We start from the raw sequence: 11,559 nt of genomic DNA on the forward strand, positions 1-11,559 counted from the left end.
GTCAGTCGGGTGCGGTTCGTACAGTTTTCCGGAGCCTCGCGTTTTTTCTTCCCTCACTCTCCCTCTCCGATACCTTTTCCGCCCCGATCCTTTTTTCTTATTACTTTTACACCGTGCAGAAAACGAGTCATCTCGTTGTAGCTTACGCAAAAAGAAACTGAGAGATTACTGTCTACGCGGATATTATATATGTATATATATATAGATGCTCGGTATGGCTCGCGATAAAGTTGGAAACTTGGCGAAAATCCCCTCGAGCCCTTTCTCTCGTAAGTCGATTCGCTCGATTATTCACAACAATAATTATTGGGCGAGTGACCACAGTTGTTTTACGCCGACAAAAGTTTTAATGCGACACGGGAAATTTGATATTTCAAACAATAATTGGACGAATCGGAGTTAATGAAGTTCGGTTTGATTGTTATTGTTATTATTGTCGGACGCATTCCGAACATTCGTATGTATAGTCAGGAATTTAATGTTCAATTTATTTATTGATTTATTCGCTTCCGCCGGCGCTGGAGAGTTCCAAATTCTGGTCGTTTTTAAAATTCATATTACGAAGGAATTTATTGGATATCACGGGGAATTCGGATGGAAATAATAATCGTTATTCAATCGTGAATATCCTATGAGCGAAGAAACTTTTGCCTCAATTTTTGATGAATTCGTAAAAACGTGCGCTCGGCATAAGTTTTCAAGTGTTTTTTCGTATTATTTGTGAATTTAATTGGAAACGTTTGATACTGAGTTTAAAATGAGGTTTATTCGATTGTTGACAGGTTAAAGGGACGAGAGCTGCAAGAAGGTCGTATGGAATGGCACCGAGGCAATCGGAGTACACGGCACTGCCGATAGCGATAGCATTCCTCAATCTTTTGGCAATAACGAGCGTGACGTCGAGCGGTTTGTGTCCATCGCGCTGTCATTGCGAGGACGAACATCTGCGTGCCTCGTGCAAATACGCCGGTCTCGATGTCGTCCCGATACAATTGAATCCGGAAATTCGTCATCTCGATTTATCGGGAAATCGAGTGGCGAGTCTACACCTGACGTTTGGTTTTTACGACAATCTCGAGAGTCTGAATTTGAGCTCGAATTTGATACACAAGCTTGGCAGTGAAAATTTCGTTCTCCAGCAGCGCTTGACGAGCTTGAATTTGAGCAACAACGCGATAAGAACATTGACGAAAAATGCGTTGAAGGGTCTGACGTCGCTGCGCGAGCTCGATCTAAGCAACAACAACATAACCGACATCGACGAGTTGGCGTTCCGGGAAACAAGCGAATTGAAATTTCTAAATTTAAGCGGAAATTCGATAACGAGTTTGCCGGATGGTTTACTAAGGAATCTTCACGGTATAGAAACACTCGTATTACGAAGAAATTCTTTACTCGAAATGCCATCTCAGAATCTTGCGTTAGCAACGAGCTTGGAGCACCTCGATCTTGCGGATAATCTTATACAAGAGATCGACGGGAATTCATTGCCGACTCTGCGTTCTCTCAAAACCCTGAATCTCGCCAACAACGTAATAAGAAACATCGGGGATGACGCTTTTGCGAATCTTCCGGCCCTCTCGCATCTCGATCTTCAGGGCAACAATTTAACAACGGTACCGACCGAATCATTGGCAAGATTGAGTGTACTGGCGAGTCTTGTGCTCGGACGAAATCCGCTCGAGGTTATCGAGACATTGGCTTTCCGCAATTTGTACGAGCTCAAGAGCCTCGATCTGCAGAGATGTATGATCGGAAAAATAGAGCCACGCGCCTTTGCCGACAACGTAAATCTCGAGCGCATCAATCTCGACGGTAATCACGAACTCGCCGAATTACCAGGACGGATACTTTACAACGCGCGTTATTTGAAGTACGTATCTTTGCGCGGATGCGGCCTCGCCAGTTTGCAACCAACAGATTTTCCGATCGACGCTTTGTCCGTTTTACGCGTCGGCGGTAATCCGTTCGTTTGTAATTGTTCGGTTCACTGGTTATGGAATGTCATCAACGCCGAAAAGTTGAGAAACGAGACGAGGCTCGAATTGGACGCGAAAGAGATTGTGTGCGCCGACGAGGAATATTCGGGCAAAGCTCTCTCCTCTCTGTCCGAAAGTTCACTCCGATGTCGGTTGAGTCCGTTGTACTTGTCACTTACAGCGATCGGTTGTCTCGTCGCGACCGCGACGATACTCGCTCTCATAGCTTATGTGACGCGAGCCAAAAGGAGAAAGAGGCCCGCTTACGCACCACCGAACAGACCCGAATTGTTAGTCTACGTTGGTCGTGGCCACGACGAGCCTGACAAAAACCCCGAGTCGTACAGTAGACGTTTGATAGCCAGAAACGAGGAAGTGCTGTACGATCTGCCTCGTGCCAAACCCCCCCTCGAATCTTCGCCGCAGCATCGTTTCGACACTTCTCTACCGGAACCAACGAGTTTCTACCAAACCTCGAGATATCCCAGTGTCAATACTCATCGTGAAACTTACGAAACTTGTACACCGGCAAGGAACACGCCGGATGAACGTTACGATCAGCAGCGTAGAAACAACGAGGATGTTGGTGTTTACGCTGTTGCCGATGTAACCTCCCTCAGAGAAGCTCCACCGGAAGTACTTTCACTCTACAGAATTCAAAGCCCAAAACCATCAACTAGATCGAGAATTATTCAACAACAACAACAAACTAGATTACCAAGGACAAACGGTGATTACGATTACGAGTACGACTACGACTACGAATACGAGAGAACCACCATACCGGAAAAACCGCACGTCGTATTTGTTTGAAAACTTTTACACAACGAGACGCGTTTGTTTTGTTTGCGATAAAAGCGAAAGAGAGAGAGAGAGAGAGACAGAGAGAGAGAGAGAGAGAGCGGAGTCATAATGGTCTATGATCTTTTGTTTTGCGCTTGCTATGAATTAGTGATTGGAAGGATGAACTTCCGGATGAAAAAGAAAAAAGAAAACTCGAATGCATCAATCGTTGCGTTTTCATTTGAAAATGCAGCTCCATCAGGATCTTCGTTTCCGACCTAAACTTTGGCAAATTGTTTTTATTGTTGTTATCGTTGTTTTATTTGGTCAGTGATGCACGAATATACCGGACTTCCGGTTCGTTGGTTCTTCGAAACCGCGTGATCGATTTCTGGCCTTGCTATTTCAGAGTGCTATTTTCTTTTGTATGTACGAGCGAGTGACCGTGTGAATGCACGTTTGTGTGTACGAGCGCCTCAAGGCTCTGAGCGATCGAGAGCGAAATCTCAATTTTGCCTTTGCCCTCATCCCTCGATCCGATAATCTTTGCTCCTTATCCGAGAAAGCGCCGGACTTTGAGGAATGTAATATGCTGTACCGTTTTCACTCGCCTCGTTCGACGCGCCGGAGTCATAGTAAAGTTGAGATCAAGAAGATCGACTGAAAGCAAGACCCGTCTATCAAAGCGTAAAGAAGAAGAGAGCGGTAGACTTCGCTCAACGTTTGCACAAAGTTTCGGAAGTCATGTTTACGGGCCAATGCCAACGAATTCGTAGCCTTTATTCTGAATACACGATCCGCGAGGGCTGCTTTTTCTTCTCGTTTGCAACCTATACGACGTGCGATTTACGATCCGTTCAATACCGCCGCGGCCCTCTCCCTCTCTCACTTTCTCTTGTAAACTTTGTTCCCAGTGCCAATGAATATTTATATATAAATATACACATAAGCAATGTAAAAAAATGTATTACTGCGTAATAATTGCACGAATGTTGCGCCGATCGAAACTTCGAATTTAATGACACTAATAAAGCGGGTAATATATCGAATAAGATGCAGGTTGCGATAAACAATTCCCCAGATACGGGAAGATCACACTCATATTACTACGAATACTCTATAAATCATTTGATTCGAGAGTCACCGTTGCCTTACGTTATAATTGAATGAGTTTTATTTTCATTTCGTTTCCCTCCGCAACGATTGATCGAAGCAATTAATCAAACACTAAATATGATTTTGTTATGTTCGAAAAAAAAAAAAAAAAAATACTTCGATTGAACGGGACAGAGAAGAAAATTTGCAATTATCTAGAGACACAGCGGCGTCTTGACGCCGAGGTATTAAAAATAACGTGAAGTCGAAGTGGCCGCAATTTGTTGCGAATTTTATAAATACAATTGAATCTCGCGAATTTGCCTTTTGAATTATGATCGAAACTGATCGGATCTTGGAACGTGCATAAATTAACGTGTGTAATCATTCCAGTTATTCGCAACGCGAGCAGACGCGTTCAATGAAACCGTAGGGCAATGAGTACTTAAAATATAGGCCAATAAGCGTATACGCGAATGAGAGTATAAAAGTCTTCCGAGATTGCGTATGTACGTACACATATTGTATGTACATGTATTTATATATGAGTACGCGCATACAAAGCCGAGAGAACATTTTCAGCACGTTTGAGTGACACTAATCAAAGACACAGTGCGGACGGAACGAGAGAAGAGATCATCTCGTTGGGGCACACGGGTATATATTAAGCTGACACACATCTATTTTTTGTTCGTTCAGTTTTTTTCCTTAATCATGGCCCGTTAACGAACGCGGTCGGAACAAAATTATATTTCTTTTGCTCCCCCCACCTCATGCGCCCCTTAAGAATCTTGCGTGATTCCGAGTCGTATAGAACGAAGGAGCGAGGGTGAAAGGGGACCGAGAACAACAAAAAACAGCCACCCACATACACGTACACGCAACAACAGACACGCTTGTACAATTTTGTACACGGATAATTCAAAGAAGCGGGAGAAGACGGAACGTCGCGCGCGCGAGAAAAACGAGAATTGGCTCGCCGGAGAAGAGACACTCGTGAACGGATATGGCGGGAGGCATCGGTTGGCAAATGCCATTGGTTGAATCGAAAGGGTGCCAGCCAGGGAGACATAAAAAAATGGTGAAAATAAGAGAAAAAGTAACTCGAGTAAAAAAGATCTCTCGCCTCGTCGCGTGAAAATCTCGCGCGTTCGACAAACGACCCGGAACGGGAGTTCGCGATACCGGAAGTCTCGGAACGAAGCTGTGGATGAGAGCACCGAGGAATATGCTTCGCGCCCAGGGCGGCGGCGGTGCGAAATATAGAGTTAAACTTGCTGGGAGAACAAGACTGAGAGCTGCGGAGAGCGAAAGAGACGGAAGGACTAACTACTGATGCGTTGGGGTCGAGGACCGGAAAACAAGTATCGTACTGTCGGACTGCCATCAACCCTAACCATAACTCCATATTGGAATCCTCGGTATATTCCTTTTTCACCAGTGCGTCTACGATCTTTCGCCTCGATTTATCATCTGCCCTCTTGCCCTCTGCTCTCGTCCGCGAATATCGAAATGCGCGGATACCTTAATCTTGAAGCAATATAACAAATAACAGTTCGTTATAGGTTGAGTAAATAAAAAGCAAACGAAAATGTAACACGAGACACGCCTCCGATTCATTGTATTTTTGCATTATTCACGATTTTTACACGCCAAAATACACATGAAAACACATGCGGTAAGGTAACACGTTGCACATGGGTCAACTGCTAAAAATCGTTATTCGCAAAACCGTAATGAAGCGAGCATTTGTCTCGACTTTTAGCAGGAGACTCGTATGCATATTATGTATAAACGATTATTCTATTCATATATTTATTTATTAATTCATGCGATGTTACGTTTGGAACGAGATGTTACGTTTTTAATGTCGATTATACCTATGGGAAAATAGAACGAATAAAGTATGTATGTTTTCAACAAACTCGTATTAACCCTCTCAGACCGAGGCCTATTTCACGCATTGAAGGAAAATTATTCCCTTCATAATTTTATCTCAAAATACTTTCTTTACGAATGAAAATTTAAAATGGAAAGGAAAATTTACGAATGAATCTACCTTAAATGCATCATATTAGCTTACCTTTCAAAGGATTCAAAGGCTTGGGGAGGGGGGTATGAAAAACAAATGTGTAATCACTTTTCTTTTGTGATAACTAAAGCACGTTTTCACACAGCAGCGCCAACTTAACACGAAGCTAACCTTGCTTGATGGAACTGGGCAGTTAAAAACTCGACCTTACTGATCGATGCCGTTTTATGAGGCCTGGAAGCGTGTGTCGCGTACAAGCAACATACGGTCCGAGAGGGTTGAAAATAAAAACAAACGAACGATAACGAATGAAAACGCATGTACCCTTTTACGAAGGAGTATCGAGGAGAAAAAAGCAGATAAACGGTTTATCGGTGGTGCGGAGCAACGAATTGTAAAAACGGGATAGGCTATTTTTCAACTGACCCTTTCTTTCATCCTCAATCGACAGGAATTAATTTGACAGGATTCAGCACTATCGGTCCTCAAAAAATCAGTGTAGAATAAAATTTGTCTGCAATACACTACGATGTACTTCTCTTTTGGCTATGAGTATTTTTTTGAATTTGAAAGAATCATTTGAGACAGGAAAGAAAAAGGAATTCGGGCGTATATTTTAAGAGGAAGATAGCCCGCGGTAAAAGTAGGTATAAATCAGTGTCTAATTGATTATAAATGACTGTAATTATTTTCTATCGTAATTAGGAAGCGTTGTTAACGGATTTTTAAATTCGAATCCATCTACTCCGTAGTGCTGTATCCAACTTAAATAATTCTCTTCTCGGAGCCCGTGAACCTCCGAGGTTTTCCAACCATTCCGAGGGCGGGGGTTTAACCCGGTAAATTCTTCGGGTGGCATTTCGCCCGAGCTAGTTAGTCATGGCTCTTAGTCATGCTCCGTGCATCTTGTGTTTGGGTGATGCCTTCGAAATGGTAAAAGGAAAGAGAGCACTTGGGTTTAAGAAAGAATGAGAGAAAGAAGGGCAAAGAGAAGTGATGAAAATGAGATTTTCCCTTTTTATCTCTCTCTCTCTCTTTCTCTCTTTTCCCCAATCTTCACACGACACGAAAATTCACTCTCGTTTCTTTTTTTTTCGAATTCTTTCCTCCTTTTTTTCCCCATTTTCACGTGTAATATTCCTTGGAACTTTATTCCCTTGTCATTTTACCGCGAAGCTTCCTTCTTGGCCCATCTATTTAATCTGTTTTCAGCGGACTGCCGGTTGGTCGCTATTTTTGTACACGACAAATCTCTCCCTCTGTTTCTTCTCTTCTGTCTCTTTCTTTCTTTTTGTCACATAGCTCCTATACATATATTAATTTCACACGACTATTTCGGTCCACATAACTCCGATTTTCTCACTCTCCAGAATAGACAACCCGCAGAATAATGCTTATATATTTGAAAAAAAAATATATATATATATAAATTAGAAAGAACGGAGATGAAATAAACGTGCTGAAATTACACATGTTTTCATCCCGATGTATCACTCTGTCCTGTCCAAATTAATTGTCTCTGTATATACACGTCTTCGTACTCGATAGACCCATCTGTATCAACATGTTGCTATTACCCTAAAGCTCAATCCCCTTTCCTCATATATGTACATCTCTACGCTATAGTATATAACGCACGTGCCGTTTTACGCCAAGTCCTCGAATCTCCGGCACATTATGCTTCGCTTTTATCGCTCATTCGCTCATTTTCCTTTGTCGTTACCTTATTTTTGTTTCATAAACGAATCTAATGGTTGTTGAGTTTTAAATTCCAGCGAAATACCAAATAAAAATGAATGAATTAAAAATTTAACGTCGTATTTCATTATCGGTGGTCAATTATCGATGGACTGTCCGAAAACGGTGGTTACACGAAGATTTCGTCACAGAAATTGCATTCATTAATCACCGTCACCGAAGTATACGGACATTTTTTTAGTCACCCAGAGACGTTTCAATGACTGTGACGCTACCGTGTCTAAACTCATCGTCAACGAGACATAAAAACCGATTAAAAATCGATGGTAACATGCGCGTCGATGTATAATCAGAATGAAAAATCTCTGGGCATGAACGATCTCTCGGTCTCGTTCCCGCGTCTCTCCGAACTTTGCGAGATAAATTGTTTTCGCGGTTCGTTTGATATTTTCTCGAGTGAGTCACAATTGGGACCAGCCGCGTCCCGGGACTGATCTTTTGTCGGGCTCTCTCCGTTCGTTACGTATGTTTTAACCTATATCATGTTTTTTATCGGGCTTGATTTCGGTAGAAAAAAATGAGATTTCGAACATCTCAGGCCACAAAGTTTTTTTATCGTTAACACTTATTGGCAGCAAATATTGTAGTATCATCTTCAAAAACTTTTCGGCACGACCGATGCACTCGGAAAAAATGCTAAACAATAATCGACGTAACGAGTTATGAATAAGGTTTATAAAACTACGATGTAATCGTCAATTTGTGTAATTCCGGCGATTCGCTACCTTCGCGCTCGGAATTATTTCGATTGGCAAAACTAAGTCGCGAGTGCATTCAGACTACAAATATTTGGGCTCGATCCCATGCCAGAATATTTTAATTAATCCTATATTAAAATTTCGTACATTGCTATTAAAAAAAGAAAAGATGAAAATGAAAACAGTAAGAAAATATTGTTCAAAACTTGTAATAAAATTATATTGTATATTGAGTAGAGGAGACGTGTTCTTGTGTATTTTATATTTCATACCCTGACGTTTCCCATTGCTTATCGATCGGATCTTCCAACGGTTCACTTCCTGTCTGAAATTTCACAAGTGTATATATGAGGCATTCCAGGCCCCAAATTTTCAAATTTTCAAAGTAGGATTTTGCTCAAACTATAAGCTTTTAAAAATTTTTAAGTAGGTTCATCGGGATAAAATTCATTTCAATTTCTCTCTGTTATACACTCTACACTTTTTTCTTTTTATAGATTCTGTAATTGAAATGATTTAATAAACTAGGTTTTTTTGGGTATTAAAAAAATAATATACTGAGGGCTGTTTTTAATTTTTTCTGGTTTTTTTTTTGGAAAAAATTAAAATTTTTCCTATGATTACCGATTTTTATTTTTATAATTATCATTACTTTTCAACTTTTAAGGTTCTCGGTACATCCTAGAAGATTTACAAAGCGGTGTCATTACAAATGAGCTGAATTTAAGAAAAAGTTTTTTTTTGTAGTGAAAAAAAGAATGGAAAGCGAAAAGATTCGACTTTGAAAATTTCAGAGAACTTGTAGAAAACTTCAAAGTTCCTTATGGAATCATACCAAAATTTTCGTTTTTTATCTAAATTCTCAAAAAAAAAAACGTTGAAGATGAATTTATATGATCTTTTCATATTTTCTTCTGAAAAGTACATTCGAAGACAAAACTTAAAAAAAAACGAATAAAAATAACGCCATTTTTTTTTTTAATTCATAACTGTTTTTGGGTCGGGAAAAAAATTTGAAAAAATTCTGAAAAATTTCTTTGGTACAGTAGAAAAAGATAAAAAAGTTTCCGCCAAATCGAAAGGAGTCGGGTTCAAAAGTGGTCGATTTGGTCTGGAATGCCCCATATATATTCATCCAAAAATCTTCGATATAATCGTGCCAAACAGGTTTTCATCTTCGTATCACAAATTAACCTCAATTATTAACAACGTCTCCGTAATCATTCCGATTTCGTAACTGACCTATATCCAATTGAGCACACGTAAATAAAAGGAGGCAAGGATATATCGCAGCTACGGATATTTATTTTTCACGTCGTATCGAATTTTTTTGAAAGTTCACATCGCCTGTAGAGCTTGAAATATGAATTGGTCGAATCGCGTATGTCAAATTCAATAAATTGTCAAATTCAATAAATTATCGATGAAATTATTAAGTTATCGAATGACGGAAGCTTTCGAAGAATCTGACCCGCATTGGTAAATGTCATTTCACGAAACCGATGTGTTTAATTCAACTCGAAATACTCCATATATTTGTGTCCCATTTATATTCTTAAAGAATATTAATCTCACGAGTGAGAGCAGGATAAACGAAATTCGGTAAGTACGGATCACACTCACACGAAAGTAGTTGAGCGTCAAGTGGTTTTGGGGATCAAAGTAGTCCTCGACAAAAGGATAAATGACGGAAGAACCGAAATTTCCTCGCCGGATATATATATATATAACGTAATACAATCGGTTTGAGTATGGAAACACAAGGGAGAAGATAAAGTACCAACGTCCGCAAGTAGATAGCAAAGTTTTCCCCAATTCCCCATCGTCCATAATAAGGCCGTTGAAAAGAGAAGGAAAGCGAGGAAGAGAGAAGGGGACAGGAGCTCTTCCGTGCGATAGTATCGCCAGGATGGTCGAGGAAAAACAACGCGACAATGGTGAGGACACAACAGCTAAGGAAATAAGTAAAATAGGCTCGAAAGAGGGAAAGCGAGAAATGCGATGGGACGAGAGATAAGAAGAATGAACGCCCCGACATCACGGAAGTGACCCCACTTCCTTTTTGGGGAATAACCAATATTTTTCTTCTTTTCATTTTCCGAAAGGACAATCCGCCCAACGTTGCGATTCCAGACTAACTTGCTCATTGGATTAAGGTTAAAATGCGATCTGACGAAAAAATCTAATAAGGAGAGAGTTTGCTAATTTGATTGTAGTTTTATCGACGTGACTCTAAAATTTTTGCTTTTGCGGATTTGAACCGAATCGTGTACTACATATTTTCACTTTGTTTAAAAAAAAAAAAAAAAAAAAAAAACCCAATGTAATTCAATGGAAAATAATTGCAAATAAATTATTTTTATTCATTGAGTGAACTTGGCGAAACGCTCGCGCTCGAGTGTTTTCTTTTTCTTTCTCTTGTGGTCCGTTGTCATGAACCCGAAATGACACGAAAAAAAAACAGTCAGCCAACACATCGAGTTGATTGAGGATGCATGTGCGTATTGAGAGAAAAAAAACCAAAATCAAATACGAAATCAGGATCTAAAGTAATGGTTTTCATATCATTATTCTTATTCTTGATGATCGCAATTCATTACATGGTTCAATTATTTTTGGCTGGTGATGGCCGCGGATTGATTAATTCATTACATGGCTTAACTCTTTTTGGCTGGTGATGGCCGCGGATTACTTAAGAGTATGGATCAGTCGACTAACCTCACTTGGAATTTTCGAAATTGAAATTCTCTGACACAGTTTGACCGATTAAAAAAAGGCTCTGTCAGCCTACGCAGAACGATGGCAAAAATCGACTGACAGAGCCTTTTTTTAATCGGTTAAACTGTGTCAAAGAATTTCGATTTCGAAATGATGCTCTCTTCGTATGACTTGATATCCCAATTTTGGCTGGTGATGACTGTGGATTCGATACACCAAATGATGACTATATAATTGTTTTTGGTTGCTGCGGATTGAATTGTTTTTTTTTGCAGTTGTTTTTATTATAGTATAATCAATAATTTTTGTGATTCATTTATATCAGGTGAAAAGACAGTTATATCCTGCTCTGGAATTGATCCGGAAATTATTACGCAACGTCACAAGAAAAATTGAGATTTCCTGTTGACGAACCACCAGAAGAGAAACTAAAAGACGTTGTATACACAAAACACACTTAAAAATGTTTATATTGATAGAAATGTTAATTTTCTAC

The 11,559-nt window shown here is 40.1% G+C and overlaps 1 protein-coding gene across 2 annotated transcripts in view; it reads left to right on the forward strand.

Annotated features, from left to right (window-relative positions):
- The window catches only part of LOC122410798 (carboxypeptidase N subunit 2-like), a 51,366-nt gene extending 42,785 nt beyond the window's left edge, over positions 1 to 8,581 (forward strand). The window contains exons 1-2 of one of the 2 annotated variants that reach the window (XM_043419237.1): positions 257 to 269; positions 783 to 8,581. In XM_043419237.1, coding sequence (XP_043275172.1) covers positions 819 to 2,792 — 1,974 coding nt within the window. In that variant the 5' untranslated portion in view covers positions 257 to 269; positions 783 to 818 and the 3' untranslated portion in view covers positions 2,793 to 8,581. Of the gene's footprint in view, positions 1 to 256; positions 270 to 782 lie in introns of those variants that run through there. The other variant, XM_043419236.1, reaches the window with a different exon arrangement.
- The last annotated feature ends 2,978 nt before the right edge of the window (positions 8,582 to 11,559 follow it).

Source organism: Venturia canescens, chromosome 5 (genome assembly GCF_019457755.1).
Source record: "Venturia canescens isolate UGA chromosome 5, ASM1945775v1, whole genome shotgun sequence".
In the NCBI taxonomy this organism is placed as follows: domain Eukaryota; kingdom Metazoa; phylum Arthropoda; class Insecta; order Hymenoptera; family Ichneumonidae; genus Venturia; species Venturia canescens.